This window comes from Dama dama, chromosome 7, assembly GCF_033118175.1.
Source record: "Dama dama isolate Ldn47 chromosome 7, ASM3311817v1, whole genome shotgun sequence".
Lineage (NCBI taxonomy): Eukaryota > Metazoa > Chordata > Mammalia > Artiodactyla > Cervidae > Dama > Dama dama.
In genome coordinates, this window is record NC_083687.1 from 31,459,845 (window position 1) to 31,477,045 (window position 17,201).

General features: G+C 37.5%; 2 protein-coding genes across 2 annotated transcripts; both read left to right on the forward strand.

Moving 5' to 3' along the window:
* The first annotated feature begins 2,214 nt into the window (after positions 1 to 2,214).
* On the forward strand, positions 2,215 to 3,159 carry LOC133059289 (olfactory receptor 2B11-like). The gene has a single exon (XM_061146278.1). The coding sequence runs from the start codon at positions 2,215 to 2,217 to the stop codon at positions 3,157 to 3,159; it is 945 nt and encodes a 314-aa protein (XP_061002261.1).
* Positions 3,160 to 15,578: 12,419 nt separating this feature from the next.
* LOC133059125 (olfactory receptor 2B11-like) lies at positions 15,579 to 16,517 on the forward strand. Its single transcript, XM_061146161.1, has one exon. The coding sequence runs from the start codon at positions 15,579 to 15,581 to the stop codon at positions 16,515 to 16,517; it is 939 nt and encodes a 312-aa protein (XP_061002144.1).
* Positions 16,518 to 17,201: the final 684 nt, after the last annotated feature.

A 17,201-nucleotide genomic window follows, 5' to 3' on the forward strand; every position in this document is an offset into this window, starting at 1 on the left:
GGTCAGGTTAAAAGTCTATATTATACCATGCTACTATGGGAGAAATATTTGAAGACAAGAACCCTTTTGTTCCTTAAATATAATATTAGAAGGTGACTACCTCTTCTTTCTGTGTGTAGAAATAAAATTATTTGCAGGAATCTCAAGAAATAACATCCTGAGGAAAAAAAATAAAAGAAAATTGTATCTTGACCCCCAGAATAATTGTCTTAAATCTTCTCTGTTATCCAAGGAGATTTTTCATGAAATTTTTTAGGTAGATTGCATTTTCTAGGATTCTTAGTCCTAAATTCATTTTCCTAAATTCATTCAACAAGAAAAATGCCAAAATTTATCATTTCATTTTACTATGGCAAGAAGAAAGTAGTATACCCGTTAGGGAATTTCTATCATGTTTCTTGCCAAGAGATTTCCACTGAGGTTTATTACCTGTATGGAGAAGATGTCCCACAGCTTTATATAAAGAGGAAGAACCTTCCCTGAGCAATTATTTTAGAGTAAAATGGGTTTTCATATCTAAACATATTTAAGATGCTTTAAGTCAAATATATATATAATGTTAAGGACCTACAATAAGAAGTAAAGACCTACAATAAGAAGTAAATGTACTGAACACAGAGAGAATATACAGTCCTTATCTCCAATTAATCCTGATGGAAAGTAAATATCAATGTCAATAAAGGGAAGTACTCCTGTTGAATATCAACATTGATTTAAAGTATTATATGTAAGTAATTGTGATCTGTTTAGCTTGATTGATTTATATCATTTTGTACAAGTTTTTGTGCAAAGCTGAATACTAAAAAAATATGTAAGTAAATTGGCACCTTTAGTATTAATAGTATTTAAATGCTCCTATTTTGGAAAAATGAATCTAGAGATACTGTTTGCATTAGCGGTAATTTTCATTAATTTAAATATATGTGTGCTGACATAAAATCTTAAAATCATTAACATCATGTTAAAGCCAAGGGGTATGAATAATTTGTGGAAATGAAAGGGAAGAAAATGCAAATCTTATGAGACTTCTTTTGGTGGAGATAAGTACAGTGTTAATATTTGGATACAACCTAAGAAAAATTAATTAGAAGATAGGGACTCCTAATCAACCTGGAAACTATATTTCATGAAAATAACTAACCAAACATTAAGTATTACTTGCAGAAGTGTAGCCACACATATTGGATTGGTTAATCCTAATAGCACAGCAAGGTAGATAAGTGAGGTTCCAAATATTTAAGTAGTGTATAAATGATACATTTGTTAATCATTACAGTGAAAAGGATCCAGTTTTCTGATTTCATATCCTACTACACCAGTGCTTTTTCAAACATTTTACCATTGCCTAAAGCAAGTTTTATATTTTATATAATAAGCCCAGTCACACATGTATACATATACTCACATTTGTAATGGAAACAAATATTATAAAATCAATAAAATGGTATATAACTGTTAAATGTGTGATAGATTACAACTCAGTATGAAAAGCACTAATATATATCATACTGTATTTTTAAGAACTGATACCTTTAATAATCTTATATAGCCAGTCTGTACAATCAATTATTGCCTGTCTTGTTTTTTTAAGCTCTGAACATGTTGCAAGGAATCATTTTCTTTTAGGTGTACGTTTCCTTTTATGACAAAATTTTACTTTGGCAAAAGTCATTTTATGATTTGAGGCATAGGATTAAGGAAAAGCACTATGTCTTATTTCTGTGTAAAGCAGATGAATCCAGCTGGAGCCCAGTGAATTCTGAAATTACCCAGAAATCAACTCAAAACTTCAACCAGAGAATGATGAAGCTCAACTGAGTAAGGAGGAAGGAAATGAACACAGGCAGTAAGTCAGCATGTATGGTTCTTGGGAAACAGTCTTCTATTTTGTTATTTTCGCTAGTATAAGAGCAATTGTGAGTACCCCTTTCTCTAATAATTAAACTATGACAATTTGCTATATTTCATTTCCTAGGTAAAATATCAAGATTTGTTAGTCTTCCCTTTAGGTGTACTACAAAAACATTATTTGGGGCATTTTGTCTCATAATTTTTCATCTTGCAAATATCAAATCACATCACTGGAGTTTCATCACAGAGAAAAATCCCTTCATAACCCATGTTATTTAACTGAATAAATTGACCATCAAGAATATTTAATACTGAAATGCAAATCTTCCCTTTGACTTAAATTCACAAACAAGAGCAACAATCATGAATGCAGGCAATGCAAGTACCCCAAAGTTTTTCATTCTCTTGGGCTTCTCTGACCATCCCTGGTTGGAAATGCCACTCTTCACAATAGTGCTTGCTGCTTACATCTGCACACTAGTGGGAAACATCTCGATTATTGTGGTGTCCAGGGTAGATCCTCAACTTGACAGCCCCATGTACTTCTTCCTTTCCAACCTCTCCTTCCTGGACCTTTGTTTCACTACAACCACCACCCCTCAACTGCTGCTGAACCTCTGGGGCCCAGATAAGTCTATCACTTATGGAGGCTGTGTGACCCAGTTTTATATGTTTCACTTCCTGGGAGCCACTGAATGCATCCTCTTAGCTGTGATGTCCTTGGATCGTTATGCGGCCATCTGCAAGCCCTTGAGGTACCCAGTTATCATGCAACAGCAACTCTGTATCTTCCTAGTGGTCATGGCATGGCTAAGTGGTTTGGCTAACTCCTTGCTTCAGTCATCCCTCACCATCCAGCTGCCGCTTTGTGGCAACAACAAGGTAGATGACTTCCTGTGTGAGGTCCCAGTGATGATCAAGATGTCATGTGCTGACACCACATTCAATATAGCTATGCTCTCTATTGTGGGCACTTTCTATTCCCTGGTTCCCTTGTCACTTATTCTTGTCTCCTACGGGTTCATTGTAGCTACAGTGCTCAGAATTCGGTCCTCAGAGGGAAAGAAGAAGGCCTTTAACACATGTAGTTCTCATGTTATTGTTGTATCTCTCTTCTATGGACCAGTAATTAGCATGTATGTGCAACCTTCTTCTACTAGTTCCCAGGATAAGAACAAACTAATGTCCCTTTTCTACAGTTTGGTAACTCCTATGCTTAATCCTTTTATTTATACTTTAAGGAACAAAGACATGAAAAGGGCAATGACGAGGCTTCTTGTCTCATTGTACCATCAAAGAAGAGAATAAACATAGCTAGTTTAGTGTATGAAGCACAAAACTCCATATAGGGCTTGGAAGAGTCCCTGTTCTAAAAGCACTTTTGATTTTACCTCCTCTCAAAATTCTCCCTAAAATGTAGCTTTTTAATATGTAGCTATCATAAGAAATAAAATAAACATATGGTGCAACATTTTAGATGAAATTTATTAAAATATTAAAATTTATGTGTATATAAATTGTGTCTTAGTATTGAAAGACATGTTCTAAAAATATCTCTATGTGACAAATCTTCCCATGTGTAGGCACATTTTATGCACCTGGTTGTACTTGCTAGAGGGCTGTTTTTCAGCTTTGGCACACATTACAATCCTTAAACTTTTAAGGACTGACTCCTCTACAGACCTCCTATATCAGAATTTTAAGAAATCATGTCCAGAAAATTATCTTTTGAAACTGTCTCAGTTAACTTTGAAGTACATGCAGAATTTGTGAGGACCATCATCAGAAAAACAAATTGAGATATCCATTAGAGACAGAGGTCAAAAGGGATCTCAAATATGGGAAAAGGTATAAGCTGACCCTCCCCCTCCAAAATAGGTGACAATTTGCCAAAAGATTGAAGAATTTCAAATGCTCCAAGCTTTAAAAGAAAGTTGTAAATGCATAAGCAGAAAAATTAGAAACACAACCCCTAGCAAACACTAAGGCAAATGTAACAATACCAAATTGAATACCTAGACAATATGGTTTCCTTAAAATTAAATATTCCATGAAATTCAGCTAAGTACTTCAATCAGTAGTGAAACTCTCATTTACGTGCAATAAAATTTTTCAACATTGGTTTCCTAAAACTAAATTATACAACAAAGAATTGACAATTGAATTGTTACTGTTGATAACTAAATTATCAGTATGGGTAAGTAAATATTTAAAACTATCTCAAACAAACCAAAAACAAAAAGAAGAAACTATAAGAAATTATCCAAGAAAACATATGATTTAGAGAATAAACACATGAAACCAAATATAAACAACAGGAATGGTAGTTGGATGAAAACAATAGATAGAGGAAAAATAACTAAGTAAATATTCAGAAAATTCCCTGGGAATGAGAGGTTCCAGCCATACATTAGGCACTCCAGCCCTGGGATCTGACACCAGGAAAATAACCCCCCTTAGCTGGTTTGAAAACCAATGGGGCTTAGATCAGAGCTATAAGAAACCAAGACTCAAAAAAAAAAAAAAAAAAAGAAACCAAGACTCCACTCTTAAGAGAGCACCCACAGTCACGCTTACTCCTGATCACAGCGCAGAAGCTACAGACTGAAAACTGCATGGGCTCTGGCCAGCTTGCCAGGACTGCACCAGCAAGACCCCAGCCCACACCAGCCTCCAGCTCCAGCCCCTCTCGCCCTGGCGTTGCTCTCCTCTGTAGCCAAGGCTGTTGCCAATGAGAACACCCACACTTAGGGGGAAAGGAGCTGGCTTGGACCCCAGTCATGCCCTGACCAGGTCCGAGGCAGCCATCGCCAGGGTATGTGTCCATACTCACACATGAGAGGAGCAAAACTAGTTCTAGGGAGGAGAACACTGTCACTGGTGGGCATGAGGCCACCTTATTGGCATGGCACCAACCGCTCTCGACCCAACCCAGCCTCCAACCAAGGCATGCATACTGGGGGAAAAGTAAAACCAGCCCAAAAGTGCAACCTCATGCCCTCAGGCCCAGGCAAGGACTCAACCAAGGTAGAGACAACCATCATACCCAGGAGAAACCCAACTGTCCGAGCTCCTTGTCTAGCCCCTTGGGTCCTGAACCCACCTCCAAAAGGATGGTGAGCACAAGAGAGGTGCTTACTCCCGCCTGACTCTGACTCAAGCCCCTCCTACACCAGCCATACCTCACACCAAGGTGGTGGCTGCCCGCACACATGGAGAGAAGATGCAGCCCATGCTCACTTCAGATCCAGTTCTCCTTCTGAAGCCCCTGGGCACACACAGAATGCCTAAGGATGCCTCAAGACCAAGATAGGTAACTATTTCACCTAATTTGATAACAACAGAGAAAGTTAAACAAAATGAGAAGACAAAGTAATATGTTTCAAACAAAGAACATACCTGAAAAAAAAAACCTAATGAAATGAGATAATTCACCTGATAAAGAGTTCAAAGCAGGAGATCAATCATTTGAGATGGCTGCCCCAGATGGGGACTCAGAAAAAAAAGGAGAAAATATGGGCAGAGATATGCCCTAGGGAGTGAGTGGTTGGAGCTACAGATTGAGTGACCCAGTCCTGGGGTCCTACACAGGGCAGACGAGTCCTCTTGACTGACCAGAGAATCACTGGAACTAACAGGAAGGCTGTGGGAAGCTTGACTCCGCTGGTGACAAGTACACATCGCTAGCTTACCCTCAAGGCAAGGCAAAGATGGTGGAGTGAAGACTACTCCAGTGGCTGCAGGGTTTCTGGAGAAAGCCTCTGCACATGCCCTGACCCAAGCCAAGAAAACACTTCAGTCTCACTTAATTCACATTGTAGTGCAGCCCTGGATCTGGGTGTGTCGTGACCAAGAAGAAAGCTCAAAAATGGGGCACAGAGATGACTCAGTCCCAGGCTGGCATTGGGTCCGGTGGTGGCCATTGCTGGAGCTTACTCAAGCATCACACCAGAAACAACCCATAACTCTGACAGTGGCCAGTTTGCCACAGTTCACACACTGGTATATGCCAAGTGTCCATGTGGGCCCTGCCTTCCCTGTGGTGTGGTTCCATAAAAGGGTAAGGTGGCAGAGGTTGGGGGGGAATAATCGGCTATGAGAGACAAAGGGGACTTGGATCCAAGACTGCATCTGAGCAGAGTGAGGGAAATATTTGCTGGCCCCTACCCAGGCAGTGCATCAGGGACAGTCCAGATCTGTCTACTGCCAACACGAGCTAAGAGCCTGCTTGGGCCCTCCCTTGATTCCCCCACTATGGGGCAACAGTCCTGGTGCGTGACAGGAAAAAGCACCAGGGAAAAGAGCCAGCTTGGGCTCAGACCTTCAGGGGTTCTGCTCCAGCAACCTGGGGTCAAAACCCACTCCCAATTAGGAGGTGACAGTCATGAGCAGAGGGGACTCCCACTTCATACCCAGCTCCAGCTTCAGTCCCTCCATCTTCTACTAAGGTGATGGCTGTTAGTAAATCCTGAGGAAAGAAGTGACATGTATCCTTGTCAAATCCAGTTCTTCCACCAAAGAAATCAGACACATGCAATCCATACAGGGACATTCCCACAGAGTGACACTCACGTAAGACCACAAAAGGTAACTGTTTTATCTAAACTTATAGAGGTTTAGAAAGTGAAGCAAGATGAAAAGGCAGAGGAACTGGTTTCAATTAAAAGAGCAAGAGAAAACCCCTAAAAAAAGTAATGAAACAGAAATAAACAATTTACCAGATAAAGAATTCAAAGCACTAGTAATAAGAATGTTAACTGAATTAACGAAAAGAATAGATGAACACAGTGAGAATTTTAGCATGGAACTAGAAACATAAAATACACTCAATCAGAAATGAAGAATTCAAAAGCTGAAATTAAAAAAAAAAAAAAAACAGTCAAAGGAATGAATAGGTGGCTAATTGATACAGAAGAACTCATAAGTGATCTGGAAGATAGGGATAATGGAAATCACTCAATCAGAACAGCAAAAAGAAAAGCAAATTTTAAAAACTGAGAACAGTTTAAAAGCTCTCTGAGACAACATTAAGTGCACCAATATGCACATTATAGGGTTCACAGAAGGAAAAGGGGGGATCCATGATGAGATTATGGATGAAAGTTGCCAAAATATGGAGAAGGAAACAAATATTCAGGTACAGAAAGGACAGAGGATTCCAAAAAGTTGAACTCAAACAGACCCCATACCAAGACATATTATAATTAAAATGGCAAAGGTTAAAGAAAAAGAGAGAATTGTATTACAAATACAGTAAGGGGGGAAAAAAGAGTAATATACAAGAGAATCCTTATGGGTTCTCAGTTGGTTTTTCTGCAGAAACTTTGCAGGTCATAGGGAGTGGTATGACATATTCAAAGTGCTGAAAGGGAAAAACCTACAACTAGGATATTCTATTGAGCAAGATTATCATTTAGAGTTGAAGGAGAGATAAAGAACGTCTTAGACAAGTAAAGAGTTTATCACAACTAAATCTACCCTAAAAGAAATGCTAAAGGGTCATCTCTTAAATGGAAAACAAATAGGAATCTATAGGAAAGAGAAAAATCCCAATAAGAAAGGCAATTATACAGTAAAAGCAGAATATTAACTACTTACATATAGAGATTAAAAAACAAAAAATTATAAAATAACTGTAACTACAATAAACATTACATGATTAACATGAAGGTATAAAATATAATATCCAAAACACAAAATAAGGAGAAAAGGAGTAAAAACTATAGATCTTTCAGAAAGTGTTTGAACTTAAATGACTACCAGTTTAAAACAAGTAGATATAGATATAGAAGCCATAGTAATGACAAATCAAAAACCTACAATAGATACACAAAAACAAGGGAGAAAAGAACAGAAGAATACTAGCTAAAAAATCAATAGAAAATAATAAAAGAAGAAAAGAACAGAGAATAACTACCAAAACAACCAGAAAATAATAAAATAGCAATAAATACTTACCCATCAATAATTACTTTAAATGTCAATGGACTAAATGCTCCAGTGATAAAACATGGTGGATGATTGGATAACAAAACAAGACCCAGCTATATGCTGCCTACAAGAGACTAACTTCAGAGCTAAAGACACACACAGATTGAAAGTAAGGGAATGGAGAAAGATATTTCATGCAAATGGAAACAAGAAAGAAGGGGTAGCAATACTCATATCAGACAAAATGGACATTATAACTAAGGCTTTTCCTATTTTCTAGTTTGGTAAAATTTTCACTGCATTCATCAATTTTTCCCCAGTACAGTTAGCATTCTTATTGCAAATGCTTTGAAACTTTATCAGGTAAATTATCTGTTTCATTAGGGTTTTTCAGTTGCTTCTTGTTCTCTCATTTGAAACCTATTCTTCTGTTTTCTCATTTTAACTTTCTCTGTCTCTTCAAAATTAAATGAAATCGTTACCTATCCAGGTCTTTGAGCCACGTGCTTATATGGGAGCATCCCTATGCAGTTTTTGTGTGCCCAGTGTCTTTGCTGGGACAGCTGGGTCTGAAATTAGTCTGAAGGAAGCTCCATCTTCCCCTAGGGACTTGCAAGCTGATAATGGCTGCCTCTACCCTGCTCACAGGCAGGGCCAGTGAACTGAGATGTCTCAGCTCCCATCCGGTGTGTTCACTCTCATTGCCAATAGACATCTCCTCCTCAGTGGGGAATAGCACTAGCCTAAGAAGGCCTGGTGCAGGAACCCAGTGGAGGCTCCTGCACATGCTGGGGTGGTTCTGGCAAGTCAGCCAGAGCCCAGAAAGGTTTCAACATGCAGTCTCTGCTCTAGATTGGGAGTAAGCATGATAGTGTCTGCACTCTTCAAGAGCAGAGTCTCTGTTTCTTACTCCAGTAAGCTCCACTGGTTTTCAAACCAGCTGAGGGGTCTCCTCTTCCTGGTGTCAGACCCCAGGGTTGAGGTGCCTAATATGAGCCTTAGCACCTTGCTCCCCAGAGAGGGTACCCAAGCCTGTGATATCCCCCTCTTCTTTCATGTCTCCTCCTAGGGATGTGAGTCCCAACCAAACTGCTTCTCTCTTCCTACCCAATTGCATATGAATCTTTCATTATAGCCGTGGTTATAGTAGAGCTGTTCTGCTGTCCCCAGGTCAATTTGAGCAAGAGTCCCTGCATATGTCATTATGTTTTGATGTGTTTCTGAGAAAGGTGAGCCCCGTGCCCTCCCACTCCACCATCTTGATCTCCTGAAGGTATTTTTTAAGTATCACTTGATTCCTCCTCACATGAAAGACCACTTAATGATTTTCTTTTTCTTCTCTCTTGAACTGATTTTTATGCTCCTTTATTTTATGGCCAGAAATAGTTAAATTTTAGGTAAGATAGTCTACAAATGAACAAAGTAAGATATTCAAAGAACTCAGATATAAATTCTCTAGAATCACTTATTCAAGCTAGTTTTGTACTAATAGTATATTATTTAAATTTATTATCCAACAACAAACTATCAGAAAAAGAAATCAAGAAAACAATTCCATTTACAATTGCATCAAAAGAATAAAATGCCTAGAGATAAATTTAACTAAGAAGGTAAAAGACTTATACTGAAAACTATAAAACACTAATGAAAAAACTGAAAAAGACACAAACAGATGTAAAGATATTCTGTGCTTATGGATTGGGAGAATATTGTTAAAATGTCCACATTACACAAGGCAATCTGCAAATTCAATGCAATCCCTATAAAAAGCAATGGCAGAGCTAAAAAGAAATAATCCTTGATATTGCCACTGGTGATTTTTTGGGTGGTTCTGAATTCAAACGTAATGACAAGAGAAGCAAAAATAAACAAATGAGAGTACATCAAATTAAAAATCTTCTGCACAACAAAGAAAACCATGAACAACATAAAAAGGCAACCTACAGAATGGGAGAATATATTTTCTAATTATATATTTAAAAAGGGATTAATATCCAAAATAAAAAAAGAATTCATACAATTAGATTGCAAAATGGGCAGAAGTTCTAAATAGACCTTTTTCTAAAGAAGACATAGATGGTATACAGGCACATGAAAAAGTGTTCAACATCACTAACAATTAAGGAAATGCCTATCAAAACTACAATGAGATATCACCTCACACCTATCAGAACAGCTATTATCAAATGGATTAAAAATAACAAGTATTGGTAAGGAGGTGAAAAAAAGAGAACCCTAGTACACTATTCATGGGAATAAAAACTGGTGTAGCCATTATTGAAAATAGTGTGAAGTTTCCTCAAACAATTAAAGATATAACTATCTTATCATCCAGCAATTCCACTTCTTAGTATTTATCTGGAGAAAATGAAAACACTATTCAAAAAGATATGCACCTGTACATTAACTGCAGCATTATTTACAATAGCCAGGATATGGAAATTGCCTAAGTTAACCACTGATGGATGAATGGATAAAGAGGATGTGTCACATATATACAATGGAGTAGCAAAAAATGAAATCTTGCCACTTGAGAAAACATGGATGGAACTTGAGAACATTATGGTAAATGAAATAAGTTAGGCAAAGACATATGCCATATGATTTTATTTACATGTGGAATCAAGAAACAAATGAAAAAAACAAAACAAAAAAAAATGTAATGTGCCGCTATTATACCATGGTGACTATAGTTAATAATATTGCATTACAAATCTGTAAGTAAGTTGCTACAAAAGTAAATCTTAAAAATTCTGGGGTAAATATGTAACACTGTATAGTGACAAAGGGGCTTCCCAGCTGTCACTAGTGGTAAAGAACCCACCTGCCAATGCAAGAGATGTAAGAGATGCGGGTTCGATCCCTGGGTCAGGACGATCCCCTGGAACAGGGCATGGCAATCCACTCCAGTATTTTTGCCTGAAGAAACCCACGGACAGAGTGGCCTGGCAAGCTACAGTCCATAGGATTGCAAAGAGTCAGACACGACTGAAGTGACAGCATGCACGCATAGTGACAAATGGTAATTAGACTTACTGTGATCATTTTGCCACATATACAAACATCAAATCAGTATGTTGTGCAATTGAAAATACTATAATGTTGCTGTCAATTGTGCTTCAATTAAAAATCATGACAATAAAATTTTAAAAATAAAATAACATAAAAATAGTTTCCAGTGTGTCAAGAAATGAGTTTATTTTAAAACAAATCTATCGGGATGGGGAATACAAGTATCGGGACGGGGAATACATGTAAATCCGTGGCTGATTCATGTCAATGTATGACAAAAACCACTACAATATTGTAAAGTAATTAGCCTCCAACTAATAAAAAATAAATGGGGGAAAAAAAAACAAATCTAGTAGTAGAGGACTCTTGCTACCAACCCCAATTCAGTAGATAACTAATTATACATAAGACGCATTTCCATGGAGAACTCAGTCCCCAAGGAACTTTGTCTGCTAACTCATCTGGGATAAGCATAAACGAGTTGTTTGTAAAGAATGCCCAAGAGTCTTAGGAATATAATACAAAAAGCATACCTGCAAAGCATTCTTGATATTAACTACTACTGTCTTCCTATTCTGGACTTTTTTCCTTTTTGGCAGCATTGTGTCACGTGAAAAACTCACACTTCTGAAGGTAATGCTTGGACATTCTATAGTTTAGACACACTTATGCTTAGATACACTATAGTTTCTCTGTCCTTCTCTGAAAGTTTGAAAATTCATGTGTGCCTCCATAATTCCTTTTTATTAAATTATATTTATCAAAATAAGGTGAGTAAAAAGACACTTGTTTTAAAGACTACCCATTCTTAGAGAAGGTTGGAATGTGTTTACTTCAAAGTAACTAATATATGTAGGAAAAGCAGAGGGCATTTCATTTCCAGGAGCCTTCTCTAAAACTTCCGAAGTATCTAGTTTGATACCTATAGAAAGCACCTAGATTTATCTTTGTAATCAATCTCAGTCTTCGACTTAAACCAACCTCGCTGCTGCTGCTAAGTCAATTCAGTCGTGTCCGACTCTGTGCAACCCCATAGACGGCAGCCCACCAGGCTCACCGTGCCTGGGATTCTCCAGGCAAGAACACTGGAGTGGGTTGCCATGTCCTTTTCCAATGCATGAAAGTGAAAAGTGAAAGTGAAGTTGCTCAGTCATGTCTGACTCTTCATGACCCCAAGGACTGCAGCCTACCAGGCTCCTCCATCCATGGGATTTTCTAGGCAAGAGTACTGGAGTGGGGTGCCATTGCCTTCTCCATAAACCAACCTTAAAATCATGTAAATTTTAATAAATACCAATCTGACAGATATTAAACACTTGAGTGAAGTGTGTAGCTTTCATTCCATCATGTGCATATTTTTTAATATGTAGTCAGAACTTGATAGATTGACATGTCCACATGTTTCATCCAGATGCTTTGATATCAGATAAAAACTTTTCTTTCTTCTACAATCTTTCCCTATATATAAACTTAAAAATCACTACAAATACAAAGAAAATAATGTGGGATACAAATGATGCACAAGTAAGACACACCAGAATGAAAATGTTAGTGGAGATATAAAGGAGAAGTCAAAAGGAATAGGCTGGTACTCTGGTAAGGTGACTTTTAACACTGGTTTAAATAGTGGAAGCTAAATAGATCCCTATTTATCTCCAAGGGAAAATAGTGATGAAAAATCACTGAAAGTATATCAAAAAGTAGGATAAAAATCCTTGGAATACAAGAACTAAAAATAACAAAATATCATGAGAATGATATGGAAAAGATTAGTTACCTAAGAAAGAATTATACAGTGTAAATATACATGAAAAGAGAATCACATTATTTAGGACAACTTTTGTAGTATCTCCTGGAAAATATATGGAGAAATGAAGGAGGCTCTGGGGTGATCACCATTAACAAACAAAACTTCACTTGCTAAGGTGAATAATATATATAAAATTCCAAATAATACAAATTTAATACAATTGTTGAGATTATACTTGGCTGAACACTGTCATTAGAGTTAGAAAAAATTATGGAAGAATTCATGGAGGATCAAGACTAAAATTACTCTTTAAAAAAATTGAAAAATGAACCATGGTTAAAAAATACAAGAAGGTAAGTATAACAATGTTAACCAAATAGACAATAGATGTCATATGGTGGAATTATTTAATAATGTGGGCAGATTGCCTCTTTTAATATTTATTTTAACAGCTAAATTAATTCATACCATGCTTTTATTCCATATACATCTACCAAAAGAACTTTCACCATAAACAGAACTTAGGTCAAGATATATTCCTACGTTTGAAATGCTCTTTTAACACCTTAAATAGTGTCAGGGTTGAATAAGTTGTAGGAAACATACTCACTTAGAAAATATCTCTACATGTGCTTTCCTTGGAAACTTGAAACTCTAAATTTACAGTCTCATTATCTCACTATTTAAGGAATTAATTGCCTTTTGGTATTTAGAACCTCAATAAGAATGACTGGTTAACAACATCTTAAAATATGAGTACTAAAACTTACTTTGTCATAGGGTTTGGGGCTAGGTACTAAAGATTTAATGGGTGTAAAATGTTTACTGTAGTGTTTGGTGCATAGAGCTCTTTCAGGATGAGTTGGAATTATTATTTTATTACTGTATTATACACATCCAGTCTAGAGTTAGTGTGTAAACAAAGGGCCATATTCACATCTTAGCCCTGAGTAGCTTTGTGTGACAGACAGCTCACAAGATGGCTTTGAGGATTCGATGAAATAAAGCATGTGAAAACTATGCTTTGCAAGTATAATTCTGTTTCCATTGAATCAATTATTAATTGGCAGAGTAACTCGGAATTTTGTCACTGGTATACACTACTTTAATTTCCTATCTGATTATTTTTTGTCTTACAGGAGATAATAGATTTCATGAAACACAGTTTAACACTAAACAGGGAAAAAAGGATAAACAAAAATTCACTTTACTTTTTAAATTTTCTCAAAAACTGCTTTACTCAACTAGTTGATTTTGTTGTCACATGTGCCGCATAGCTTATAAAAAAAAAAGAGAGAGCGAGAGAGAAGGAGAAGTTCCCTGATTGTCTAGTGGTTATAGCACTTAGGATAATGCATTTTTATTGCTGTGGTCCAGGTTCAATTCCTGGTGGGGGAACTGAGATGAGATCTCCCAAGTTGCACAGCACAGTCAAAATCTTTAAGAAATGGAGGGCATTATGTCGTGAGTATATGAAGTACTTTATGCCTATGAATAATGTCACATGCCTATGAATAATGTCTCCAATCCTGAATTGCAATTTCCTCCTGACATCAGTTTCCTGGCCTTAAAGGTTGTTTGTAGTTATATGCAATTATGTGAATCATTGATAACCATCCAAACTCTTATATAAAAACAGGATAAGTTCACTCACTGAAGAAAAATTCATAGAAGATAGATAATTAAAATTTAACGTGAAAAATCAAATGCCCAGTTTGAACTAAGTAGCTATGCAAGGAAATTTACATTCAAAAACAAATTTTTGAGTATGGAAAAACATACTACATAGCAAAATTCTCTCATTATATACTTCAGGAAATTGACGTGCTTAAATTTCTTGCTCAATTCTAAATTACTAAGATGGATTTGAATAAAATAAGCCTTCTTAATTCCCATGAAGTGAAGTGAAAGTCACTCAGTCATATCCGACTCTTTGCAACCCCATGGACTGTACAGTCCATGGAATTCTCCAGGCCAGGATACTGGAGTGGGTAGACTTTCCCTTCTCCAGGGGATCTTACCAGCCCAGGGATTGAACCCAGGTCTCTCACATTGCAGGTGGATTCTTTACCAGCTGAGCCACAAGGGAAGCAAGTCCTAGTTCCCATAGGAAAGATATAATTATTCAACTATAATAATATATCTGAATCTGAATAAGCTTTTTTTTCCTAGCTTTTTATTTTATATTAGAGTATAGATGATTTACAAGGTTGTGTTAGTTTCTACTCTACAGCAAGGTGATTCAGTTATACATATTCACATATCTATTCTTTTTCAAATGCTTTTTTTATTTAGGTTGTTACATAATATTGAGCAGAATTCCCTGTGCTATAACAGTAGGTCCTTGTTGATTATCCATTTTAAATATAGCTGTATGTACATGTCAATCCCAAATTCCCTAACTATCCCTTCAACCAACTCTTCCCTCCCTGATAACCATAAATTCTGAACAAGGCTGTCCTGATAAGGCTTCCTAGGTTGTCTCCAGTCTGGTCTTCTCCTATAACTACGTCAATGCTTTTAATCTTCTCAATATTTCAGTAATGTCTTGCAGCAGTATTTCTGATAATGACCCATCTGACTCCTGGACTCCATGCCACATATACTCTATCAGACACCTGGAGATAGGAATCATGGTAACAGTCTCTTCAGCTAAAATCTTCACAAGCAAAGTATGAAAACCATTACTTTGGAGTATCAGAACAACAGTCACATATTTAATCCTCACCATAGCCCAAAGACATAGTTACTCTCATATTTATTAAACAGAGTAGGAAATTGACCTTCAGCAAGGTTATTTGTTTAAGGTAGTTGCCTTTATTTTGTAGTTATGAAAATAAAGTCACCTGGTGACTTTAATTAAGTCACCTGGTATCACATTAATTTAATTATCTCCCTTCCCAAGTTACTGTATCCAATCTCCTATGACTTGATACCTAATTACACACACTGCATAACTGTGTTTTGTCATTTCTCAAAATATTTCTACCTTCCCTGCCACTTCCCTGCTATAGGTGAAACAAAAATGAAGATAATGGAACTAATTAACAAAAGCCATCCTGAAGAGTTTATTCTACTAGGCTTTGCTGACCGTCCTTGGCTAGAGCTTCCTGTATTCATTATTCTGCTTATAACATACCCCATGGCCATGATGGGAAACATAGCCATCATTCTGGTGTCCAAATTAGAACCCCGTCTGCACAGCCCCATGTATTTCTTCCTCACCAACCTCTCCTTTTTGGACATGTGCTACACCACAAGCATTGTCCCTCAGATGCTCTTTAACCTGGGAACGTCTAAGAAGACTATCAGCTATATGGGGTGTGCAGTTCAGCTTTATTTCTTCCACATAATGGGGGGCACAGAATGTCTGCTTTTGGCTGTTATGTCTTTTGATCGCTACGTGGCCATCTGCAAGCCTCTACACTACACCCTCATCATGAATCAGCGCGTCTGTATCTTATTAGTGGCCACCGTGTGGCTGAGTGGAATGACCTATGCTGTCTCAGAGGCCACTGTCACATTACAGTTACCACTGTGTGGTCACAATACCCTGGACCACTTGGTATGTGAGATTCCTGTTCTGATAAAGACTGCCTGTGGTGAAAAGGGTGCTAATGAGCTCACACTCTCTGTGGTATGCATTTTTTTCTTAGCTGTACCACTGTGCTTAATTCTTATTTCCTATGCTTGCATTGGACATGCTGTATTTAAGATTAAATCTTTGGAGGGAAGGAAAAAAGCCTTTGGGACGTGTTCCTCCCATCTCATAGTAGTTTTCTTATTTTATGGCCCAGCCATTAGCATGTACCTTCAGCCCCCCTCCTCCATCTCAAGGGACCAGCCCAAGTTCATGGCTCTCTTCTATGGAGTGGTGACTCCTGCACTCAACCCTTTCATCTACACTCTGAGGAATAAGGATGTAAAGGGGGCACTGGGCAACCTCATGAGGAGTGTATTCACTTGCAAGTGAGAGTTAGCAGACATCAAATGAAATTATTTAACTATTGAGATAGGTTATATAAAGGTTTCTTTAATAACTCACTGTAGCCTCATATGTTCACAGATCATGTTAGATGTTCTTTTTGCAAAATATGTCAAGTTCCTCATATTCCTGCTGTTGCTGCTGCTGCTGCTGCTGCTATGTCACTTCAGTCGTGTCCGACTCTGTGCGACCCCATAGACAGCAGCCCACCAGGCTCCTCTGTTCCTGGGATTCTCCAGGCAAGAACACTGGAATGGGTTGCTATTTCCTTCTCCAATGCAGGAAAGTGAAAAGTGAAAGTGAAGTCACTCAGTCGTGTCCGACTCAGCGACTCCATGGACAGCAGCCTACCAGGCTCCTCCATCCGTGGAATTTTCCAGGCAAGAGTACTGGAGTGGGGTGCCATTGCCTTCTCCCTTCATATTCCTAGACAATGGTAATTCTTGGCTAATACTCACCAGTAAGGGCATTCTGTGGAAATGTATTAGAAAATCATTCTATTTTGGTTGATACATACTGAAATAGTAGTTGTAAACATTAAACAAATGTACTATGAATTACAATAAAAACTAATTATTTCAAGTTAATCATGAAATACCATGACAAGCATTCATCAGTGGACTTCCTATGACCATGGCACCTAAGAAATATTTCATCACTCTCTGCAAGACT

Excerpts from the sequence above, each read along its gene's own strand:
- LOC133059125 (XM_061146161.1), top strand. The coding sequence starts at position 15,579 with ATGGAACTAATTAACAAAAGCCATCCTGAAGAGTTTATTCTACTAGGC.
- LOC133059289 (XM_061146278.1), top strand. The coding sequence starts at position 2,215 with ATGAATGCAGGCAATGCAAGTACCCCAAAGTTTTTCATTCTCTTGGGC.